The sequence below is a fragment of the Dermacentor variabilis genome, chromosome 3, assembly GCF_050947875.1.
Source record: "Dermacentor variabilis isolate Ectoservices chromosome 3, ASM5094787v1, whole genome shotgun sequence".
Classification (NCBI taxonomy): domain Eukaryota; kingdom Metazoa; phylum Arthropoda; class Arachnida; order Ixodida; family Ixodidae; genus Dermacentor; species Dermacentor variabilis.
In genome coordinates this window covers 102,657,303-102,683,817 of record NC_134570.1, presented here as the reverse complement: position 1 = coordinate 102,683,817, position 26,515 = coordinate 102,657,303, and the positions used below count along the sequence as shown (strand labels likewise).

The window sequence follows — 26,515 nt, the reverse complement described above, 5'->3', positions numbered from 1 at the left end:
CAGTGGAGAGAAGGGGTGTTGTCGCTGTTCTGTGACGCAGCGTGCGAGACTGGCGAAGTGGACGGGCACAGAAAGTGTTTGGCTAGGTGCAGAGAGATAATGGCATTAATAGAACAGAAGTGCATCGGTTAAACCAATTTGACAATGCAGCGCCCATGGCTTTTGATAATTTGCACCTCAGTCTCTGAAGTGTTGTTTTTCCCTCGGATGGAACAAATCGCATAAGCGTAAATTCATGAAAGGTAGGTTATGTGTTGCAACGGAGCAATCTGGTCACTATTGTTTACCTTTTGTTCCAGCATCACATGGAATCCACTGCTAGATCTTCTTGGACCGATTTCACGAAGTTTTGTGGTGGCAAGTGATTTTTACCATTCCTTGACCGCATTAGCTTACGATAAGTCCAACACTACGACTGGCCGCAGCACGTCTGGCTGTCCCGAACTATTGCAGCTTACAAGATTTTTTGTCATATGGGCAATTGCGTAGACGTCCCTATTATGTTGCAAGTAGAATTAATGAAACCGATTTGCCAAGCTGTACGAAGTTAATCTTCCAGTGCTTCAGTGATCGAAAACACTAATGCACTTTGAGTCAAGGCCTCTTCAGACATCATTTTTATGCTAGGTATGGCGAACGATTCTTTGAGAAAAGATAACAGCCGGAAATATCTAAATATTTGAAATTTCATTTGTTACCCAAATCTTGACTCAGCAGCTCATAACCACCGACTTTCCATGGTAATCAGCATCGGAAGTGAACTTTGGGTATCATGGTGGTGCGATCGCAGCACAGTGACTCGTGAACGTGGGCATCTATATTGAACACGGGGATTTCGCTTCTGTGGGAAACCGCTCCAAGTTGGTGCACGAGCAAGCACCGTAGCCGCATAAAAAAAAAGAAAAGAAAAGAAAAACCTTCTTAGGATGAAGTGGAAGTAGGGAAGAAAAATAATTAATGATGTTCATTACTTCGTTGAATCCATTATTGCCATTTACTGCAGTTTGCTCAACGGCATGCAGACCAATAAACATGAATACAAGGAGACGAGTTTCCGGCTCACAGAACCGCGGTATGCGACAAAATTATAACGAAACATAACATACATAATAAAACAATCTTCTGCCCACGCAACACATGACTATGCACACTAACGTGACTGTCTTCACGATAGGTGCCATCTGTTCCTATGTTGGGATAGGCACTCAGCTTTCTACTTGCCCCAGCTGCAGCGCCTTGAAAATGGAGAAATTGAGACGCGGTGCAAGAAATCAGCTGGCGCACTTGGACGCGAAGAAAGCGCATCGTGCTAGAGTAGCACGTGCCACACAACGCGTTGCCTCGCATACGAAGCTGATTCAGGCTGACCCGCCGTTGTCACAAGCATAGAGTTTCCTACAAGAATATAGATTGCGCTGAAATATACGACAATAAGATTTATATAGCTTAATATACAAAGCCACAAGAACGTCTGAATCCACAAGCACGAAGATCAGACAAATCCATGTACTTCCCATCATTCCCATGGTAGGACAACGACTGCAGCGCCAGACTTCCCTCTAGTAATTTTTGTAGGAAACTCTATGGTCACAAGGCTCCGTCCGCTGCGTAAATAAGGAAGCCAACGAACTCCGCCGCGATGGCTTGGCTTGCCTTACACGTGGCCTCCAAGATTGCACCAGCGTCGATGCGTAGAACGTATGCCTTGCATGCTTACTAGTTGAAATTGGAAGATTGAAATACGTGTCTTAATTTAACACCTAAAAAGGGTATTCGACGTAATTGTGTTAATTATTCAAATAAGCATTTTTATTTCTCCTAGAAGTATTGGTCGCCTCGTTGAGCAACTTAGATCAAGGGTTGGCATTGTGCTAACTGAAAAATGAAATTAACCAAATTGGTGCAGCTAAAAAAACGGTATAGTACACACCTGCTGGCTCTTCCGAGCTGTCTCATACCATATGTCAGCCTCTACCACCTGACTGGCTTTCCACAATTCACACATATACCCTCCTTTCCACTTCGAAACTCCTCAAAACGGCGGTATTCCGTAAAGCGTGAAAGTAGTAAAAAGGGCAGCAAAGTGCAAAAAGGGCTAACTTCCAACGAATCTTTATTTGCAGACGAGCATGATTTATATGCGCAGCAAACAAGTAAGACAGAGAAAGTAAAGGCAACATCCGAAGACAATGCATCGTTGATAAGTCAGATAATCGATCACAATCAGACCTGAAAGTTGCACGTTTTGCCGACGAATTCGTTCGCCAACATTTGAATGAGGAGGTAACAACGGCTCCTTTTCGCAAGTTCGCTTTTTAACAGCCTTTATTGTTAACCAAATGATGTTGCGAAGGCACTTTGGGCTGTCTCGATGAGTTGCTACCGCGTTAATCACCGGTTTCGCTGTTTCTATGACGTTTCCGACATACAATCACGGCGGTCGAGAGAAGCAGTCTTACATTCGGCGTAAGTTCCATTAGAGCTGAGGAGGCTAAAAAGAAACACGAACATTCTAAATACCAAGCTAGCGCGAGTTCAAGCCTAAAAGGCTGACAACGACGAGAGAACGTGAGGAATTATGGGCGCTTTAAGACGCGGATGTGCACTAGCGCCCCCTGCCAATCGCTGTGGCGTGAGTGCCTGTGTTTCAATCGCAGATTTTCTATTACTCGCCGCAGTACAAGAGTGTTCCGCCGCAGAGTTCGTCGGTAACTTCGAATCTGCCATGGGAATTCGGTATTAACGTAAGCTTGTTCCTACGTTGTGGTGGATCTCAGTCATTTCACGTCTTGGTATGTGGTACACCAGTCAACAAAGAAAAATATCATACAAATATCAGACAAACAGTTTATTCTGCCATAACAATGATTATACATCATTGAAACCAGAAAATCTGATTGTCCATGACTGTGTGGTTTCTTTCCGGTCCAAGTCTCTAGAGAAACCGGATTTCTGGAACGAGAACAAAAAAAAAAAATACAGGTTAGCGCTGTGCACACCTAGAACAGACCGATGCCAGATAAAATTGTTCGACAGAGAGACAATAGAGCGGAACTTACACTTCTTCTTGCGGAGGAGGGTGGAGTAGCTGAGAGGAGAGCCAAGGCCGTAGCCGTAGTTCAGGCCGTAGCCGAGGAGACCGTGGCCGTAAGCGTAGCTGCCGGCACCGTAGCCGAGGGAGCCAACACCGTAGCCGTAGTAGGCTGGGACAGCGTGAGCAACGCCGTAGGTAGCAACGGCTGGGGCAGCGTGGGCAACGTGGGAAACGCCATAGGTGGCGACGGCAGGGGCAGCGTGGGCAACGTGGGCAACACCGTAGGTAGCGACGGCTGGGGCAGCGTGGGAAACGGTGGCAACAGCTGGGGCAGCGTGGACAGCAGTCACGGCTGGGGCAGCGGCGTAGCTGGCGACCACTGGAGTGGACTGGACAACCTTGGTGACAGCTGGGGCAGCGTAGGTGGCGACACGAGTGACGGCTGGGGCGGCGGCGTAGGTCTGGACAACTGGAGCGGACTGAACCACCCTGGTGACAGCTGGGGCGGCGTAGGACTGGACAACTGGAGCGGACTGGACCACCCTGGTGACAGCTGGGGCAGCAGCGTAGGTGACAGCTGGAGCGGACTGGACAACCCTGGTGACAGCTGGGGCGGCAGCGTAGGTAACAGCTGGAGCAGACTGGACCACCCTGGTGACAGCTGGGGCAGCAGCGTAGGTGACAGCTGGGGCGGCGTGGACAGCGGTCACAGCTGGAGCGGCGTGGACAGCGGTCACAGCTGGAGCGGCGTGGTAGGTGGAGACGGTGCGGGTAACAGCTGGAGCAGCGACGGCGTAGCTGGCGGCGGGGGCGTATCCGTATCCGAAGCCGGCACCATAGCCGGTAAGGCCGGAGTAGCCAACACCGTGCGACAGGCCGTAATGGGAGAGGCCAAGGCCACCGTATCCAAGACCGGAATAGCCGAGGCTGCCGTAGCCAAGGCCATAGCCGAGGTTGCTAGCGAGGGTGTAGCCACCGGCAACGTGACCAAGGTGACCAGCGAAGGCGCTGGTGGCCAAGGCGAGGACGATACAGGCACGCAGCTGCAAAGGTAAAGGAGATTTTAAATGAATTCTCGGGTTTCACAAACCAGAACCATGAGTTCATTATGAGGCACATCATAGTCGGGGACTTCGGAGTGATTTTCACCACCAGGAGATCATTATTGTGCCCCAATTCAAGGCACACGGGTGTTGTTGCTCTCCGACCCCATCGAAATGCATCCGCCGCGGCCAGCGTTTTATCCCGTCACCTCTTGCTTAGCAGCGCAACTCCATAACCGCTATGCTACTGCTGCGGCGAAGTAAAGGACAAGATGCCTCTAGAAGTACTATTGATGCAAATTTAGTCGGTGAGCATGCGTTTTAATTTATGTCTTGCATGAACAGGAATTATTTGTTACTACTAGTTCTTCGGGCACATTCACTGAAAGTTACAATAGCGAATACCGTCAGATCTTCTCTTTACAGGTAGCTCAGGCACGCGCTACTGACCAGCGAAACGGCTTCTGCTGGGCATAGAGCCTAAGTATAGTTTAGGTAAATAATACTTTGGCTTTCAGCAAAAATAAATAGCTGAAAATAATTGTGTGCTCCTGAATTACCGTCCTAATATTAACAGCGGCTATATTTGATTGTTTAAAGAACAGCATATTTCGTACACCTCTAAATTTATGGTAACCCTACCTCTAAGCAAGCGGTGCTGTATAAAGCAACGCATTCAGAAATGTCGGCGTAACATCGCCTCGTGAGAGTGAAGACGTAACCGCTGGCTTACCATAGTGGTGTTCCTAATCCGTCGGAGGAGCAGAAGCTTCTAATTCGACTCGCTACCGAGCCTGCTTTTATACCTCGTAGTTGGCTTCCAGAACAAGTTATAAACTGGCTTTAACTGAAGGAAAGGGAGACACAACGTCCATTTTGAGATCATGAATACTCTCTCCATCGCCGCTTAAGGGAGCCAGCTTGCGCAATGAGAAATGCTATGGAGCTTCCATTTTTTATACCTGCCTAGTTCTTAATTTTCTTTACGTAGCGAACGCCCAATTTAAACTTTTTTTACTGCGCATTTTGACCTCTTTGTTCCGCCGTGCGATAGAATTTGATGGTGTAAAACCGGTACGCGATCTACGAGTGCTCAATTACTTATTCAGTTTGCCGACGAGTTCGCACGTGCGAACGCGTAGATCACGTTTCTTCGGCTCTCAGAAAGTGTGTGGTTTGAATTGAAATAAGTACGAAAGTAAATGTTCTGCTCGTGTCACTAGGTGCGAGAATAGCCGCGCGCAGCTATCTAGTGCACTGTAATACAGAAAATGGATGAGCCGTACGCTGAGGTATGGCTTCTGAGTTCGGCGCATCAAAGGCTCCAAAATTGGAAGTAGTGGCGCCTATGGGAACTCCCAGACTCAATGCTGAAATGAACCCACTGTGACGTCCACACTGTAAAATAATTTACACCCTAAAAAGTGAAAAAGGGTGTAAATGTGTCATAACTCACACCCTTAGGGTGTCCGTTATATAGATTACACCCTAAGGGTGTGAGTTATAGACACATTTACACCCTTTTTCACTTTTTAGGATGTAAATTATTTTACAGTGCAATAGGAGTAGCGTTGCGGGCCCCACCTGGCTCTGCTGTAGCCTTCGCACTGCAAGGCATTGACGAAGGACTGCAGTCACTGCTAAGGGAATCAAAGGCTATCTTTGACAGCCCTGCGCTTTTACTGAGCTCATTGAAGTTAGTTTTCCTGCAAAGTATTTCTGAGCTCGTGTATATTTATGTGAAATTGCATTTTCAACTTCGATAAATAGGGTTTCAGGCCAACTGCGGCGAAAGTCGATTTTGGCTAAATTGTCTATAACGCATAGCGTATATCGTTCATGTAATCTTGGCGAACCCCCAGAGCTGCTAGTTGTCTTACTTTATATTCACAGCCATTAAATAGTGCCTAAGCAGACGACGCATGCACCTGGCGATGAGCGTTAGTGATGTGGATATGGCGAATGTCCTAGAACAGTACACGACCGTTGATCTCTCAGTTGCGTCAAGGCGGCCAGGCAAACCATACAAATAAATATTGTAGAGGCGCATGGCTCGCTCAACATTTGCAAGTTGATGCGCGTACCTCTCGTATGCATTGCGTGCTCAATGTACCTGTTGAACGCGCAATTGGAGCAGTTTCAAGAATGCGCGAGCGATACGTGGCGGTCCGGTTTTCGAAGACGTATTTCAACACGTACGATGGTTGTACATTATAGAACACTGCACAAAGGAAAGCAGAATCCATCTTTCCTGTCCTGGCTTTCAGGGCTCACAGCTCGCACCACCCCACAGAAGGCAATACAGAGGCGGCCCAGCCAACGCGCAAAAAGCATGTAAACTGCTCTTGACGAAGCTGCACAGGCTACATTTAACGAGCAGAGTCACACACACTTGGAAAATCTGCTTGAAACACTTTCTATAGATGACTATAAGTACTATGAGCGACAATGACTCACAGAAATTAAATGTAAGTTGTAATCAGGGACAATATTCTCGAGCAATCTTTTCCGGTGGTCTATCATTTCAGGGACATGCCACACGTCTCTTCATGGGACGCTTTGTAGTATAGATGAAAGACTTTCTGACACAGCGCCAGAAACGGTATCAGCAGCAATCGCATGCTGCATTTGTAACGAAGAACGCGACAAGGCGGTTGTGGGGTTGACGTGGCGGAGAACGTACGATTTCAGAGCACGATACGGCCGAAACACATAGGCCGAAGCCTTACCGCGACCGTATACGGCCGTGACTTCACCACAGAACACGGATATAAACTTAGAGTAGGCACAGTGTACCTACCACAGTGCAACGGAAACAAGAGTAGTGGTGGCGTTGTCAATTAAAGTATACGACCGAGAGATAGTGCAACCAAAATCGAAACTAATATCATCATTATTACATAGTGAGCAATATTGCCGCTGCAGATACGGCTGGTGGGGCTCATCGCGCGGCTCGCTCACTTATTTTGGGCGCTTTGTTACCGTTTTTGGGCGGTATTCGTTAGTACAGTACTGTAACATGACTACAGACATCGTTACTATATCGCCAGGTGACCGAGAGGCATCAACTGGCAAAAGGAAGAGCACTTAAAACAAGTAAGCTTGCGTCGTCTATTGCCATGTCGAATGAAGCAGTAATATTGCACAATTTTTGTACAGGTCGGATGGAGTTAATGCTGTCAGTCACGGACTTTACAACATACAGAAACACAGATCGCAATGTATTTAATGAAATTGAAAGCTGAAATTGAGTTTTCTCATCGTGTTCGGCCAAAGCAGGGAGAACCAAGCTTCAGACAACGATATTTATGCTAGGCTACCCTCGTACTTCTTTGTGTACAGTGCTGCTTGAAAAAAAAAAATGCTTGGCAAACACGTACTTTCCGGAAGATAACCTCGAGCTGCAATGTCCCTTCGTTTTCATTACACATTGGCCAGAGGCAAGAAGTATAGGGGTAAAAAAACGTTATGCTATATTTTACATCACACATTGTCTGTTCCTGATATTTCTACTGCACATGTGCAGGTGCGGCAGGAAAAGCTTCGACACAAATGGAGTACTCGTAGGAATATTATGGAGACAACAGTGCTTAAAAGGACATTTGCAAATATTGTGTGAATAAACAAGGACACTAAACATAACAGGCCAAATAATCCTCAGGGATCCTTGGAAAATGCAATTTATAGTTTCATGTGAAAAAAGCATCTCGGTTTGTGTATTCAGACAAGTCAAATAGGTTTCAAGGAGATGAACATTTCAATTGAATAACAGAGGTGAGCAAAGGACGCCTTAGGCTGCAACCAACGTTTCAACAAGCGAACATATTTCTAAGGGCCTTGACGAAGACAAGTTTCCACTCTAAGGCTTCCCTTGCTCGTCCACTGTTGATTGGTTGAATGTTAAGCCTAACCTCATGCAAACTGTACATGAGCCTTTTGTAGTTAACAAATGTAAAAGAATGCGCGTATTAGGATCTAATTCTAATCCTAGCCCTTACCATCTGAACAACGTTGTTATATTTCATCATGTGTAACGAAGCAGACGCGCCTTGTGTTTCCGAGAGCGGCTGGGAGACGACGACGACAACCCGTGCTGTGTTTGGGAACAGAGCTCCGGCTGCTCGCTGCTGCTAGGCTGCTGTTTATCTGCTGCTCCTCGCCTTTAATTAAACATTCTTACATTTGGTGGAGATTGCTGATTCCCTCAGGACAACCTGGAGCTCCGCAATCGTACGTTGCCCATCATCACCATGACTGATGCGACCTACGAACCGACTGTACCCGTGGCTGACCCTGTCACTTGCACCGGCGTTCCCTGTCAGCGCGACCCGGTCATGAGAACATGACGTCAAAGACTGGCTCTCCTCCTATGAACGTGTAAGCGCTCACAATAAGTCTGACGACCAGTATAAACTGAATAACGTCATATTTTACCTTGCTGACGTCGGCAATCTCTGGTTTAAGACCCACGAATCTGACATTTTGAGTTCGTCCGCATTCAAGACACATTTCGCCGAAGTGTTTGGCCGCCCCGTCGTCCGCAAGCTTTGCGCCGAATAGCGTCTACGCCAGCGAGCACAGCAACCGGGTTCCCCAGCTATATTGAGGATGTCTTGGGTCTCTGCAGCCGTAATAACGCAGCGATGGTGGAGGACCAGAAGATTAATCATATACTGAAGGGTATTGAGGACGATGCGTTTCAAATGTTGCTGGCCAAGAATCCAACCAACGTCACCGTACTCTTCAACCTGTGTCAGAGTTTCGACGAATTGCGCCGCCAACGTAACATCGCCCGCCAAAACGTCCCACAGGCTGACTCGGTCTCGGCCATTGCAGATGCCACTGGCCATACCGATCTTTCTGCTCTCGTCCTTCAGCTGAAGGATTTCATTCGTAAGGAAGTGGCCTGCCAGCTGTCGCTACTCCCTCACAGCCAGGAGCCTGCCCTGTCCTAACGCTACCTCCGGCCATACAACAAGCCATCCGTCCCCAAATATCTCACGCATTTACCCCCGTTCGGCCGCCAGCTCCTGTGACGGCACAGCTCTCCTATGTTGACTACCCGCCGCTCTTGGCATCTCCGACGGCACCGCTGTCTTATGCCGACTACCCGTCGCGGGTCACCTACGCCGCTCAGCTATGCTTCCGCTGTCGTACGGCCACCCCCACCATCATATTCCGTCGCACCACCAACGCACCGGGTTCCGCCTGCTCCCGTTCCACGGCAGTCACCCCAGCGTCTTCGACGACCCGACACATGGCGCACGCCAGACAACAGGCCTATTTGCTTTCCTGTGGCATTGCTGGTCACGTTGCGCGCTTTTGTCGTCGAAACATGCCGTCGCACCGTGACGCCTTCGACCAGTTTCCCCACGCGACACAACATTCTGCAGAGATACGCCGCCAAGATGCCGCTGACTCGCCGCCGAGACCCTTCGATCACAACTGTCGTTCAGACAGTCGCCGTTCTCCGTCTCCACGTCGACGGTCGCTGTCACCTATGCGTCATCGGCCACCTACTGCCGAAGAAAACTGACTAGTGCAGTTCCGGAGGAAAGAACTTCAAGCTCATCGAGCTTTCAAAGCCTCAATTTTCACCGCAGAATATCACTGACGTCCATGTCGAGGGAGCATCCGCTCAATCGCTTATCGATACCGGGGCCACAGTTTCCGTCATCCATGAAAATCTTTGTCGCAAGCTGAAAAAAGTCACGACCTCTCCATCTGGCATGGTACTCTGCACTGCTAGCGCGCAACGCCTCAATCCTACAGCTGTATGCACCGCCCGTGCAGTCATCCAAGACATTTTGTACATCCTCGAGTTTTTTGTGTTGCCCTCCTGTTCTCATGATGTCATCCACAGGTGGGAATTCCTGTCACGTCATAGTGGCATCATCGATTGTTCTCGCTTGCAAGTGGCCCTTTCGCCGCTATGTGACTCGCCATCGGTCGGCGACGACCTCAGCTTTCACAAATTCTTCGTCGATGATATTGATATACCTCCGGAGACATCGCTGCTTGCGACTTTGTCGTGTACTGCCGAGCCAGACTCATCTGGGGCATTTACGCCATCTGACATGCTTGCTCACCGCAAGGAATTATTTCTCCCGTATGCCGTCCTCACTGTTAGGTCTCAATCCGCTTTGATACCCATCTGTAATTCGACCTTGGCATTCGACCTTGGGATTTGTGCAAGCTGTCACGTGTATTGAAGACCTTGACGTTCACGATGGCGGCCCCCTTTTGCATCTGGATGCCATAACTTCCGTCTCATCATCACCGCCTTCAGCAGTTTTCGACAACGCCATCGCCGCAGACCTCTCGCCGTCCCATCGCACTCAACTACTCAGTGATAGGGGTCGTGTCTTCTTGTCATAAGCAATACAATCCCTCCTTCGCGAGTGCCAGATCATTCACCGGAAGTCGACCGCGTATCACCCCCAAACGAACGGTCTCACAGAGCGCTTCGACCGAACGCTGGGCGACATGTTGAGGATGTACGTCTCGTCCGACCAGACTAATTGGGGCCCCGTACTCCCGTTCGTTACACTCGCTTATAACTAGGGTGGTTGCTTGGGCTAGTTGGTAATTCATGATCAAAAATAACGTACAGCGCAAAGGACTGCGGCTGCGTGCCATTCTTTGAAGATACGCAAGTTTTAGCGAGACACTGCTCACAACTCACACGCGAAATAGTGGAAGCTGATTTCATCAGAAAACTTGGCAGTTCTTGCGTTAGTGCGCCCTCAATCGCGCTGACCCCTGGTGAAGTCGCGTTTCTAGACAGATAGAAATTGTATTGCTTAATTTGTTTTATTTATTATTATTATTTTTTGAGGTGACCATGTATCGTTCAATGACTTGCTGTTAGAACACCCCATGTGACTGTCGTACATTTTCTGCGCATGCCTCTTCTTGTATATATACACACGATGTGGCAACACAATAAAATATTGTTGGAAGTCAGCGCTGTGTATGTCGTCTATCGCTGTCCTGGTCCTTTGCGCTGTACGTTATTTTTGATCGCTTATAACACCGCGACGCAAGCGACCACCGGCTTTTCACCTTTTTTTCTCTGGTATGGGCGTGAGCCTTCGTGTACTCTGGATACTATCCTGCCCTAGCGACCTGACGCTTCCGAGTGCACAGCTATTTCATAAGTCGCCCGATACGCTGCAGATTGCCGCCAGCTGGCTCGTTCGTTGACCAGCGAGGATCAGGGTCGTCAGAAGACAAGACACGACAGTCATCAGGCCAAGCGCACCTTCCTTACTGGTTCCCTTGTGTGGCTAAGGATACCACCTCACGTGCCCGGCCTTGCTTCGAAACTACATGCGCGGTACCACGGTCCGTACCCGATCATCGAAGCCTCCTCTCCTGGGAACTATATCGTTGAGCCCGTAACACCATCGCCGGACCTTCGTTGCCGAGGTCGGCAGACAGTGCATGTTAGCAAGCTGAAGCCTTATTTCGACCCCCTCATCTTCTCTGCTCCCCGAGTCGCCAGGATGGCTCCATTTCAGACCCGGGGCCAATGTAATGAAGCAGACGCGCCTCGTGTTTCCGAGAGTGCTTGGAGACGACGACGACAACACGTGCTGTGTTTGGCAAGAGAGCTCGGGCTGCTCGCTGCTGCTAGGCTGCTGTTTATCTGCTGCTCCTCGCCTTTAATTAAACATCCTTACACATGTCATAGAGATACCCGGGTGTACAAATAACAAATAACCTTAATTAGGCATTTAATATAAAATAGATCATTACCAAAGCCAATCAGATGCTCAGGTACTTATGGCGCAACTTTTCCAAAGCGCCATCTACTTCAATTCCACAGCTTTACAAGACTAATACCCTCGAAACCTGAATATGCATCGGCAATATGGGATCCTAGTAGCATAAATCTTATTACTTTACTCTACTCGTTTCATTCTTTCTCATTATAGCCGTACCACGAGTACGTCATTGAAAAGTAACCTAACACTTATTCCACTAGCTAACCGCCGCAAAGTTGTCAGTATATTTAGGTAGGGGGGCGATTCGGAAACGTTTACCCACGTCCAACGGAATGTCTTGGACGTGTGTAAACGCTTCCGAATCGCCCCCCTACCTAAATATACTGGTGACTTTGCGGCAGTCGAATAAGTGTTAGGTTACTTTTCATTGAGGTACTCGTGGTACGGCTATAATGAGAAAGAATGAAACGAGTAGAGTGAAGTAATAAGATTTATGCTCCTAGAATATCATATTGCAGATGCATATTCAGGTTTCGAGGGTATTGGTCTTGTAAAGTTGTGGTACTGAAGGGGATGGTGCCCCCCTACCTAAAGGTATGCATCCTATCTACAACAAAGAGAGGAGAGCTCACAGGGCTAAGGCTCTAGTAAATAATGTTAAAAGCACACAGGCGCATAAAGTAGCGTACGTGGACGCTGCTTGCGGCAGAGACGGGGCTGCGGTATCGACGGTGGTTGATGGCGACAGGTGCGTTAAGATGGCGTGCTCCACGTGCACGAGGGACGCCTGTACAGCCGAAGAGGTTGCAGTAGCGCTCGCTTGGGCGGCTACAAAAGCGGGAGTAATATTATCCGATAACAAATTGGCTATCCGAAACTTTAACAAAGGGTGAATCTTAGAAGAAGCCCTCCACATTCTACTCAAAAACCTTCCCAGGAACATAACTTTTATTTGGGTAACCGCCCATGAAGAAGTCCCAGGCAACGAAGCCGCTCACGAGCTCGCCCAAGCACTCTACCACCGGGCAACTTTAGAGCAGCCAGTTCCAGGGATAAAATATAGCATCATCACGTACAGGGAAATTGTCGATCATTACAAAGCCGAAAGAAGAATCTTCCTGCCTCCGCATCAGTCTCTCTCTCTGGAGGACGCTCGCATTTGGCGAGGCCTCCAGGGAAACAATTATACATCACCACATTTTATCTACTTAACACAGATGAAGGACTATAACGACGCCTTCTGCAAAATTTGTAAGCAGAAAGGTACGCTAGACCATATAAAAGGGGAGTGTGCTGGCTCCCCAGGGGCCAAGGAAAACATCGACAGTAGAGATGCCTGGGAGGCCTTGCTCCAGAGCGAGGCTGACGACGACCAGCGTCGAGCAATCCGCCTGGCCGTTCAGGCCGTGAAGACTCACCGTCCCCGTCCTCAACGCGCGGGGACTGCTTCGTCCTCCCCCCCTAGCTACGTTTAGGTTACGGGGCAGGCACCCTAGCTCGGTGGAATAATTAAGTTTTCAATCAATCGATCGATCAATCAATCAATCAATCAATCAATCAATCAATCAATCAAGCAATCAATCAATCAATCAATCGCATGTATTTTACTATTTCTTAGAAGTTTCCATGACACCACACTTCACGACGATTTCCAACTGCGACCTCAGTACATTTCAAACTGTGTTGATCAACATTGATCAACATTGTTTATTCAGAAGAATCATTACGTTACCCGAACTCACTGCCTCTTGTATGTGTGTTTGCTTGACTCTACTAATTTGAAACCATTCGTCGTTTTAATGTCATATGTCACTGAAGGTACTTTAAATAAAATATAGAATAATAAATTGAAGAGTGCCTGCCAGGGTTTCTGTCATGAGATATAATTTCTTCAAAATTTCATTGAGCGTTCTTGAAGCTTTTGAGATTATCTGCATTTTCATGTAACAAATTAACGTTGTGAGGGGGCATGTGATGCTCTTTGGTATTGACCGTCAAACTTATTTGCAAAGAGCAGATGACATAGTCTGTGAATTATTAAGTAGGAGCTTTTTACACTGTTTCTCTTCGGTTCGTCATGGCTATAACGACTTGCAAAGAAAGAAGTTGGCACTCATCATGTTACTTCTCCGCTTGTCATAAAACACCTTTAAATGTAGGTAAGCTTGTATGTAAAATTTTAGTATTGCCGCTCTGTACGGCACAAAACTGCTGCTTTCCTGATGCTCACACCCCTCTGTGTGGTAAACTTGCAAACATTTTATGGTGAGTCTCATAGTTCAAGAGGACCTGTTGATATTATGGTGACTGCTGAGCTTCTTATGGCTTGGCGTGGGCAATTTGCCGACCAATAATATCTCTTTCCTCCGTCTTTCTGAAAAGAGAAATGATGAAACCATGACAAACATGCAAGCACAATATGGCGAAACAAAAGTTAGTCAAATAAATGAGCAAATGACGGTTCTAGGTGAAGTGTTTCCAAACATACCTTGTGAGGATTCTGGCCCAGTGGTGACCCATTCACTGTTGCCATGTACGATGAGGAACAATAGAGTCCAAAGGGGCGAACAAATGTGAGCAACGTCTTAAAGGCTGTAGTAGAAAGATAAAATAGCCTCAATTACTATGGCGGAAGTGTGGCTGAGTTTATGATTCTGTATTACTAAGAATAGTACACAAGGCACTCCATGACAGAAAAGCACACACACACACAGACACGCACACAATACTGTTTTGAGTGTGCATTTCTTTCAATGGTGTCCTTCTGTGGGCCGTGACTGTGAAGCCTCGATAAGATGGAATTTTTTTGTCAGCTACTAGGTAATAAGCACAGTAATGTTGTTATGCACAAAATGCAATTAATCTAACTATCACCTGAAGTACATTTGCACTAATGCGCAGTGAATTTATCGCACCGTATAATTAATGTAGAAACGACCAAAATTATTTATAATTTATGCTGTGCTCCGTGTTGGTAACTGTAGCAACGTGGCAAAATAACAAGAGCTTTGTTTGAATCCCTTATTAAGCGCAGCCACTTTATAATTATTATTTTCTTCTTTTAGGAAGTGACTACTGAAATCTGTTTTATGCGCCGGACACGCAAAGAAATTCAAAGTTTAAAAGCCGAAACAGTCCTTTTTTACTACCCGGTGCACACACCCAGAGGCTGCAAGCTTAATCGATTTGGGCGGCTAGTTTCAAAACGGACCGTACTCGGTTCCAGTGCCTAATTTTGGCGCCACCTAGCACATTTCTTTAAAAATGCAACACGTCAATACGTGGGAACACGCAGCAGATCAAAACGACGGAAGCCCTGCATGCAGCCGTTATGGCAGTGAAACATCGCAGGTGATGAAATTCACCTACTTTAAACACGTTCGCTTGGTGGCGCCTGTCGAATGTTGGACGCACAAACTGACCGAGATATCATTGTCATCTAATTGAAACAAACCTACGTGATGCTGCTCAAAGGCAACGAGCTCTGCCACGGAAGCGGTGGAGTTTCAGAGGCCGAATAGCGATGCGAGCGGCACCGGAAAAGTTATGTGTAACTAACTCTCCTCTCTGCGGTAGCATATACACCAACACTAGAATTCTCCTCGCGCGCCAGCTGCGCGCTCAAAGGACCGCACGCTTTTTCTCCTTGGCTCCCATGGACGAGCCTCAGAATTCGACGGAAGCGCATGATTTTGGTCCAGTGGCGCGCCCCAGTGGTGTACAATATCTTGTAAATGGTGATAACTGCAACGAGAATGCTGAAGGTAACGTTTATGATGAGGTTGGTTTTCGCTTATAGCTGTAAATGTGGAGCCTATTGATGGTAAAGGAGCTTTGAGGCGAGTTATATACTCCAGACATTATTTTTCTCCCACACAAAGGCATGGTTTACTTTGCGCATCTGCTATATTATTGCTTGCGGCACATCCCTCTCTATTTAGCATTTTCTTTCTTGCCTGTGCGCGCATGTGCACCGCAGGTGTTATATTCAGCGTGCCTTCGTACAATAACTTAGTCGCGAGTGCATCGTCTGTCCATGTGTTTGTCTTATCAATGTGAAAGTAGCTATGTAGCGCAATGGGAAATTTAATGGGACGGTTGTGCAATTCCAGTGCGAGCAAGTGTGAGCGATCAAGAGAACGCCCCTTCACAATGCCTGTATCCGTGGGAAAACCAAATAACAATCGTCACCCGCTCATGCGTTCGAACCAGCCCAATTCAAAGCAAATTCAAGAATTAAAAAAATAATGCAGAAACTCCACTGGAGCTGTATAAGTATCCGAAGCATACCCCCAAATTTCAGTTGGCCCACGCTCAAATTTCAAGTAGGCACTTATGTAGGCAAAAGAAACTTCATGTTGGCCGATCCCTAAACTTCATATTGGCCCATCCCTAAAGTTCATGTTGGCCCGCCACCGAAATTCAAGTTTGCCCTCAGCCACACTTGAAATTGGCTTATCTCCAAATTTAAGTTGGCCTACCCCGAAATTTCAAGGTGGCAAATACCCAAATTTAAATTGGGCAAACCGAAATTTAGATTGGCCCGCCGCCAAATTTCAGATTGGCTTAATCCCACCAGTTTAATTTGGCCAACCCACAAAAATAGGTTGGCCCACCCCCAAATTTCATATCTGCCCACACCTACTATAAGCTTCCCATGCATTTTCTAAGGAGCTCTATGTATCTCTATGGGTATTCTCTGTTTATCTATTTTTGGGAGTGTTAAATTGTTGCTTATAGCTTATAAAGCTACCAATCATCTTCATTTACATTATTATAATAATTAAATATCGTAACTTTACAAATTACGCATTTTTGTGCAGATACAAGGCATTACACTTTTCGCGTGACGGGGCTGGGGTACTCGCCAAAGAATGCCTATGCATTAAAAATGCAATTATTCAATAAATTATGGGCTTTCATGTGACGAAACTCCCATCTGATTTTCAGGCGCGCCGTAGTGGGGCGCCTAGAAGTTTTGATAATTTGTGGTTCTTTAACGTGCTCCTAAATGTAAGCACAAGGGTGTTTTTGCATTTCGCCCCCATTGAAATACGGCCCTCGTAGGCGGGATTCGATCCCGCGACCTCGTGCTTAGCAGCCCCACAGCATAGCCACTAAGCAACCACAGCGGGATAAAAACGCCATGTAGACTAGTTGGCGCTCATCATCCGCAATGATACTGGTAAACTTGCCATTCATTTTTTTTTTCAGACCCGAATTCATTGTATCTAAGTGAAGTAAGTTGGAAGGAAAGCTCTCTACAAGCCACTATTTAGATTTTCAATAAAACAGACAACGGATCTTAACAATCACGAAAAGTGCGACCGAGACGCTGCATCTTCGCACATTAATTGGTCACAGCGAAAAGCAGAAGCTATAGGGTTGCATTTGCGACTGAATAACAGTTGACGACGTGGGAAATGATGAGTCCGAGCAGAATATTCAGCATACTGAGGACAGCTCCATTTTTATGCAATGTACAAATTGTCTCAGCAAAAAGGCTGATGAGTCGGCCAGATGAAATAAAAGAAATGAAGCATTAGGGGATGCTTTGGTACGAGCAATAAAACAGGCGCCTTGCCTCCCAAACAACACTGTCCTTTGTCAGAACAAAGTTCTTTCAGCCAGTATTGTGCAGCCACAGCTTCTTACGCAAGGTGCCATGCACGCTTTCCTCGTGGTATAAAAACTGCATAACCATCTGCAGGCTTCTTGGCTAAAGTTATATGCACTGCAGTAAGGCATAGCGCAAGCACGACACCGCAGGAAACACCGCGTGCAATGTTCGCTGAACCGAACCACCGGAGAGTTAATGAGCAAAATGGCGCCAACAAAAAAAGCAAAATGCAAGCGGAACTCAAGATCCGCACGTTTCCAAGGGCAATGGCAAGGAGACCAATCAATCGTCTTGCAGAAAAACGGGGGCAAAACTAGTTTCCACAGGGAGGGGGACGCAAAAGGGGCGAGGATGTTGCGCGGCGGCGCCACAGTTTGAAGAGTGGCGGTGCTTTCAAACTATCAAGGGATTTTAGCTCAGTCGGCACGGCTAAAGTTGACGGCGCAATTGTAGCCCGATGGTTCCAGCCTGCCAGGCACTGGCAGGCGAAATCGATACGTCAACCAGGTGGCGCTAAGATGGCAAAATATTGCACTGCGTATAGCTCAACGCATTAAACGTGGTCCGCAGCAGCGCTGCCATCAGTAGCCGCAGCGTAAGCGCACAAATGTGCGGTGAGCGAGCGTGTCGTTGTTTCTCCAAGGCGCCAACTCAATGCGCGCGTTTCAGAGAAACCGAGCTGTAGGCCACTCTGCAGCCGAACCACCACGCAGTGTAACCAAGGTAAGTAAATGTACTTGCTAGCGAAATTGCAATCGCTGGTCGCGTTTTCGACAAGCGTGATCGAGTACCGAAAGGAGGTATATGGTTTGGCGAAGCCATAAAAAAACGTCACGAAACTTGCACCACAAAGATTCAGTACACGCCAAACTAACTTTATCACCACGGTAGAGCTGCTTCTCGCTGCGTCATGAGAGGCGCTGCAAGTATGCTTCAAAGTTATCGCAACATGTAACAAAATTAATTGCAGTGATTTTGGGGATCAGAGAAAGCATCACGAACTTGTCCCAGTAAAGTTCTGTACACGCGGAACTCACTGCGGAACACGGCTGAGTGGCTTCTCGCTAACTGCGTCGCCGCACCAGGCATGGCGAGCGCGCCCAAAAATTATAGATTTTAGTTACAATATATGGCACTCACAGAAAGCGTCACAGACATCTTTAAGTCCTAGTCGTTAACTCAAATTTACTGCGTCACGACGGCTGAGCTGTCTTTCGCTAATTGCCTCACAAGTCTAGGTTCTCTTGTTAAGCCTATATAATTGCTTGAAATGCGTCGCAGACGGTCAACTAAAATTTCTTACTTTGCCTTATTCTAATAGTGCTGTGGTGCAGTGTCGAAGTGCAGAAAGAACGAAAAAAGAATGTGCCGGGAAACAAACAAACCAGGTTAAATAAAAAAATAAAAAGGGAATAAAGAAGAGGGAATAAAGAAGGTCGCCGAACAGGCCAGCGCTCACATGCGCAGCCGGCCTGAGACCCCAACCACTGGCATGCGTCGGAAAGCTTCGGCACGCGCCGGAACGTCAAAAGCGTCGGTCGGGAACACGGCAAAGCGTGACGACACGCAGCGATTATGTCGACTGCCGATGCTAGAAGTTTGCCTACGCGAATCGAAGCATCGCCGGCGTGCAACAAAGAAAGGCTGCGACGCGTAGCAGGCGTCAACCAATCGGAGGCTGCGAAGGCTGCTATTCCTATGATGGCCGCCCATGCGAAGGCGCCGGCCCCGAGATCGTCCGAGTTCTTAGGACGCCCCACCCGTGCGACAGTGTTCCTGAAAGACAGTGTTGTAATAGTAGGCCAACAACGACACGACCGACGACCGTGGGTTGTGGCAGTACGACGTAGATGCGAAGCGACTTCGAACGACGCCGAATAATCCAACCTGCCCCCTGGGTTCCACCGGGCTCAGTGCGATCGTCTGCTCACGTCGCACGTCATGTCGACATGACTTCTCATGTCATGTCGCAAGCTCACGCCAGCCTAATTGTCTCAAACCCCTTAAGTGGCACAACCTGCAAGACGAGTGCAACATTGCATAGTCTATTCTTCAGGGTGCTTTACGGCTCTCTGGACAACACTCATATTTCTTCTTCAGTTCGTCTGAACAAGTGGTCAGCACAGTCTGAGCCCCATCACGCCTGCATGGCCCGATTCCACAACTCCATGATCATATCTGGCATACTTAGCTTTCTAGCCCGCCCTGCATGGCCATTCTCACTCCCCTTCCTTGCGACCAGACTGAATTGGCACTCCTGTGTGTTGTGCACCCATCGACTGTGTGCGTGTGTGCCGTGCTGTGTGATTGAGCAAGTGTGTGTATGTGCATGTGTGTGCACGTGGAGTGGAAGGGAGGGGAGATCTTCAGCACCCTGCAAATTCCTGCTCTAGATGGCTGGCTATCAGACGCTCTAACATAGAGGCACCAATCTTTTCTTTAGTCTAGAGTGCCATGTTACCCCTAAAATTATTATTATTATTATCATTACGACCACATTGATTGTGTTGAAGTCAGCGTGACACGTAATTCAAAATATTTCTGGAGCTTCGTGCGCTCTTACTCCTCTAAAAAGAGTGCCAAAGATGTATGTCTTCTTGATGAAAATGGTGATGTTGTCTTGAACATTGCGGGTGCCTTTGCAGAATATTTATGTTCGCTATATGGTTTGAAATATGCTTCAAGTAACCTTGAATGTCAGTCTCGCACGGGGTGAACGCTATAGGTCAATGAAAACCTTGTTTCGAAGTGAATGAAGTGCCTCAAACCTTCCCTTTCTTGTGGTGCTGATGGTATTTCTTCCGCAGAGCTTAACCCTTTGAGACTCTGTCTACACTAGTGTGCACAGCAGGAGAGTGCATCAATAGCGAAAGCACTGATGAAACTAATGGTATTTAAAATGTGTTTCATACATCTTGAGCAAAACGTGAACAAGGTGAATGCAGGAGCCAACGTTTCGACAAGTGGACTTGTCTTCTTCAAGGCGACATATGCTTTCCTCGCCACAGTATATATAGGTGGGGTTCTTCTAAAGGAGAAAGGGAGTGAGGCGGGAGGACGCGGAAACGAGGCAAAGTTTGTTAGCGTGTGGAATTGAGAGTAAAGAAACGCTGTGTACAAGGTCAATGCCAGCGCCTCCCCCCCACCCCTCCCTTCACCCCGGTCTGTCAAATCTGTCAACACACGCGCGTTAGCCGGCGTGTCAAGGGCGTCTGACACGCCGGCTTACAAGAAAAAAAAAAGAGGAAAGGAAAGGGTAGAAGAAAAATGAAAGAAAGGGGGGGGATACACCAAGAAATCAAACTAAGTGTTGTTGCCTATAGCTTGAAGTTTAGCATAGCGAATATATTCTAAAGCTCCCTTTGAAATGTTTATGCCTATTGGTTGCAATGTCTTGAACTTATGGATAACGTATGATTCTCTGTATTTTCTTTCTCGTTCAGAACGGAAATTTGACTGTAAGATGTAGAATTTAAGTTCATAAAGTTATGACCTGGTTGGTTGAAATGCTCGGCGACGGCTTTGGGAAGCTCTTTAGCTGTGTCCGCGCGATGTCCGTTTAATCTGACGTTCATTGATTGTCCTGTTTCACCGATATATTGTTTCTCACAGAAGGAACATTCAAGCATATAAATCACATCCGAACTTGTGCAAGTGCAGCTAGATTTGACTTCATGTGTATAACTATTTGCGGTGCTTTTAATTTTAATGTCACTTTGAAGGTGCCTGCAGGTTTTACACCTAAGGAGACAGCATGCTTTTATTACGGAGGAATGCTGCTGGCTGACTTTTGCGTGCACTAACATGTCTTTAATCTTCTTGTTTCGGCGATAGGTAACCATGGGTACATCCGGGAACGCTTTTCGCAGACGCCCGTTACTTGATGATATTGGGTGGTATTTTCTTAGGATGTTGTTTATGTTTGGGAGTGCATTAGAATATTTCGTTATATTGGACAAGGGGATTTCGCTTCTGTGGGATACAGCTCCATGTTGATGTATGAACAGGCTCCGTAGCCGCATAATAAAGAAAAGAAAAAAAAAGAAACTTAGTTGTGTTCATCACTTCCTTCGATCCATTATTGCCATTTACTGCAGTGTACTCAACGGCGTGCAGCACAATAAACATCGATACAAGGAGACGAGTTTCCGGCCCAGGGTACCGCGTATGCCACAAAATTATAATGAACCACAATAAACGTAATAAAACAATGTTGCGCACACGCAGCACACGGCTATGGACACTGACGTAACGGTCTTTACGATAGCTTCCATCTGATCCTATGTTGGTATAGCCGTTCAGCTACTGCCCTTGGACATGAAGAAAACACATCGTGCTGGAGCAGCACGTGCCACACAACACGAGACGTCGCATGCGTAGCTGGTTTAGGCTGACCCGCCGTTGTCACCAGGTTCCATCCGCTGCGCAAATAAGGAAGCCAATGAACTCCGTCGTGATGGCTTGGCTAGCCTTGCGCGTAGCCTTCGAGATTGCACCAGCGCCGATGCGTAGAAAGTATGCCTTGCATGTTTACTAGTTTAAATTGGAAGATTGAAATATGAGCCTTAAATTATTACATAACAAGGTTGTTCATGGTAATTGTGTTTACTATTCAATTAAGCACATTGATTTCTCCTAGAAGTAATGGTTGCCTCATTGACCAATTTAGATCAAGGGTTAGAATTGTGATAACTGACGAAGAAAATAGAAAAATTGGTGCAACTAAAAAAATGGTATAATACACACCTGCCGGCTCTTCCGAGTTCTCTCATTTCATATGCCTTTACCCCGCGACTGGCTTTCCAACCTTCACACATATACACTCTTTTCCACTCCGACAATCCTTGTAACGGTGGTATTGTAGGAAAAAGGACAGAAAAGTGCAGAGAGGGCTAAGTTCCAACTAATCTTCATTTGCGGACAAGCATCATTTATATGCGAAGCGAACAAATAAAACACAGAAAGTAAACGTGATATCCAAAGAACTCAGGTAACTCAGATAATCGATCACAATCAGTTCACAAAGTTGCGCGTTTTGTCGACGACTTCATTCGCCAGTATTAGGATGAAGAGGTAACAGCGGTTCCTATTCGCAAGTTTACTTTTAACAGCCTTTAGTATTGATTGCGATAACTATGGTTGTGATTACTCTTCATTGTGATAAGTTGCGAAGGCACTCCTGGCTATCTCGATGAGTTGCCACCACATTAAATGCAGCCTTCACTGTTTCTCCGACGTTTCCGACACACAATCACGGCGAACAAGGGAAGCAGACTTACATTCGGTGCGACTTCCATTACAGTGCAGAAGGCTAAAAAGAAGCAAGAATCTTCTCAACACAGTGCGGGCACTAGTTTAAGCCGAAAAGGCTGACAACGACGAGAGAACAAGAGGAATAATGGGCGCTTGAGATAGCTGATGTGCGCCAGCGCCCCCTGCCAATTGCTGTGGCGCGATTGCCTGTGTTTCAGTCGCAGATTTTCTATTACTAGCCGCTGTAGAGGAGTGCTGCGCCGCAGGGTTCGTCGGTCACTTCGAATCTGCCATTGAAATTCAGTATTAACGTAAGCCTGTTCCTATGATATGGGGAGCCTCCACAATTTCTTTAACAATACGATTATGTCTTCGTATGTGGTACACCAGTGAAGAAAGAAAAATATCAGACAAACAGTTTATTCTGCCATAACAATGATTATACATCATCGAAACCGCAAAATCTGGTCGTCCATGACTGAGTGTTTTCTGTCTGGTCCAAGTGTCAAAACAAGGAAGATTTCTGGAACGAAAACAGAAAATACAGGTTAGCGCTGCGCTCATCTAGAACAGATCGATAACAGATAGAATTGTTCGCTACAGACAATACAGCGGAACTTACACTTCTTCTTGCGGAGGAGGGTGGAGTAGCTCAGAGGAGAGCCAAGGCCGTAGCCGTAGTTCAGGCCGTAGCCGAGGAGACCGTGGCCGTAACCGTAGCTGCCGGCACCGTAGCCGAGGGAGCCAACACCGTAGCCGTAGTACGCTGGGGCAGCGTGAGCAACACCGTATGTAGCAACGGCTGGGGCAGCGTGGGCAACGTGGGAAACGCCGTAGGTGGCGACAGCTGGGGCAGCGTGGGCAACGTGGGCAACTCCGTAGGTAGCGACAGCTGGGGCAGCGTGGGAAACGGTGGCAACAGCTGGGGCAGCATGGACAGCAGTCACGGCTGGGGCAGCGGCGTAGCTGGCGACCACTGGAGTGGACTGGACAACCTTGGTGACAGCTGGGGCAGCGTAGGTGGCGACACGAGTGACGGCTGGGGCGGCGTAAGTCTGGACAACTGGAGTGGACTGGACCACCCTGGTGACAGCTGGGGCGGCGGCGTAGGTCTGGACAACTGGAGTGGACTGGACCACCCTGGTGACCGCTGGGGCGGCAGCGTAGGTGACAGCTGGAGCGGACTGAACAACCCTGGTGACAGCTGGGGCAGCAGCGTAGGTGACAGCTGGGGCGGCGTGGACAGCGGTCACAGCTGGAGCGGCGTGGACAGCGGTCACAGCTGGAGCGGCGTGGTAGGTGGAGACGGTGCGGGTAACAGCTGGAGAAGCGACGGCGTAGCTGGCAGCGGGGGCGTATCCGTATCCGAAGCCGGCACCATAGCCGGTAAGGCCGGAGTAGCCAACACCGTGCGACAGGCCGTAATGAGAGAGACCAAGGCCACCGTATCCGAGACCGGAATAGCCGAGGCCACCATAGCCAAGGCCGTAGCCGAGGTTGCTGGCAAGGGTGTAGCCACCGGCAATGTGACCAAGGTGACCAGCGAAGGCGCTGGCGGCCAGGGCGAGGACGATGCAGGCACGCAGCTGCAGAGGTAAGGGAGACTTGAAATGAATTCTGGGGTACACCATAGTTTGGGGTTTTAGATTAATTTTGACCACCAGGAGATTGTTATTGTGCCCTCAATGTAAAGAGCCAAGGGTGGTATTGCTTTTCGCCGCCAACGAAATGCATCCGCCGCAGCCGGGGTTTTATCCTGTCACCTCGATCGTCTGTAGCTGCACAACACCATAGCCGCTAAGCCACCGCAGCGGGGAAGTACAGGACATGCCGGCTCTACGAGCGATATTGATGCAAATTTCGTCGTTGAGCATGGGTTTCTAATTTACTTCTTCCCTGAGGAATTATTTGTTACTTCAAGTTCTTTGTGCAGGTTAACTATAACTTACTGTAGGGAATGCTATCAGCTCTTGTCTCTACAGGGAGCTCAGGTGTGAGCTACTGAATTGCGAAACGACTTCTGCTGGGCATAGAGCCAAACATTGTTTAAGTGCGTAATACGTTCGCTTTCAGCCAAAATAAATCGCTGACGATAATTGTGTGCTTCATAATTATCGCCCTAATAATACCAGCGGGTATAACTTTATTGTTTAAAGGACAGCATCTCGAGTGAACCTATGAATTTGTGGCAACCCTACCCCTAAGAATGTCGTGCTTTTTGAAGCAACGCATTCAGAAATGTCGGCGTAACATCGCCTTGTGAGACTGAAGAGGCCAGCGGTGGCTTACCATTGTGGTGTTCCTCATTCGTCGGAGGAGCAGAAGCTTCTGATTCGACTCGCGGCCGAGCCCGCTTTTATACCTGGTAGTTGGCTTCAAAAACAAGTTACAAACTGGCTTTAAAGGAAGGCGAGGGAGACAATGCCCATTTTGAGATCATCAATACTGTCCACGGTCCGTAAGGGAAGGCAGATTGCGCAACAAGTAATGCTAATCAGCTTCCATTGATATTTTATACCAGCCTACTTCTTACTTTTCTTTACGCAGTGAGCATCCAATTAGCATATTTTTTTGGTCGCACATTTTCACCACTGTGTGTTCCGCCTTGCAATAGTATTTGAAGATGGAAAACCAGTATGCGATCTACGAGTGCTCAATTACTTATTCAGTGTGCCGACGAACTCGCACATGCGAACGAGAAGAACACGTTTGTACGGGCCTCAGAAATTGTGTGCTTTGAATGGAAATAATTGCCAAAGTAAATGTTCTGTTCGTGTCACTTGGTGCGAGAATAGCCGCGCGCAGCTATCTAGTGCACAAAATGGATGAGCCGTACGCTGAGGTATTGCTCTCAGATTTCGGCCCATCAAAGGCTCCAAAATTGGAAGTAGTGCCGCCTATGCCAACACCCAGACTCAATGGTGAAATGAACGCCACGGTGACGTCCAACAGGCGGAGCATTGCGTGCCCCACACGACTCCGCCGTAGCCTTCGCACTGCAAAGCAGTGAATAAGGAATGGGGTCACAGCTAAGGGGATTAAAGGCTATCTTTGAGTGCCATGCGCTTAACTGAGCGCATTAAAGTTAGTTTTTCTGCAAGGTATTTCGGAAATAGTGTGTTTTAACGTAAAATTCAATTTTTCGACTTCGATGAAAAGCGATTTTGGTCAGCTGCGGCAAAAGTTGATTTGGGCATAATTTTTTATAACCCATAGCGTATACTATTCAAGTAATCTTGGTGAACCCTCAGGGCTGGTAGCTGTCCTACTTTATATTAACAGCCTTTAAATAGTGCCAAAGCTTACGACGCTTGCACCTCGCGATGAGCTTTATGGGTGTGGATATGGGGAATGTCCTAGAACAGTGCATAACTGTGTAGCTCCCAGTTGCGCCAAGGCGGTCAGGCACGCCATACCAATAAATATTGTAGAGGCGCATGACTTGCTCGACATCTGGAAGTGTATGGGTGTATCTCTCGTATGCAATGCGTACTCAACGTACGCGTTGCTCACGTAATTTGAGCAGCTGCAAGAATGCGGACGAGACACGTGGTCGTCGAGTCCTCGAACACGTATTTGAACAGGAGCGATGGCTGTACTTTATTGAACAATGCGCAAAGGAACGAAGAAAACATCTTTGCTTTCCTAACTTTCAAGGCGCACCTTTGCACCGCCTCGCAGAAGGCAAGCGAGAGGCGGACCAGCCAATGCGCACAATGCATGTAAACTGCACTTGACGAAACTGCACAGGCAACATTTCGCGAGCGCAGTCACTTAGCCATGGAAGATATGCTTGCAACACTTTCTTGAGATGACGTTGGGGGTGTGCGAGGGC

General features: G+C 47.6%; 1 protein-coding gene across 1 annotated transcript; it reads right to left on the bottom strand.

Moving 5' to 3' along the window:
• Window positions 1-2,835: 2,835 nt before the first annotated feature.
• Window positions 2,836-24,978, bottom strand: LOC142576120 (uncharacterized). Its single transcript, XM_075686076.1, has 4 exons — window positions 24,970-24,978; window positions 23,560-24,266; window positions 3,060-3,826; window positions 2,836-2,952 (listed from the first exon to the last, which is right to left on the bottom strand). Coding segments are annotated over exons 1-4 (1,479 nt in total). The 5' UTR covers window positions 24,973-24,978; the 3' UTR covers window positions 2,836-2,950.
• Window positions 24,979-26,515: the final 1,537 nt, after the last annotated feature.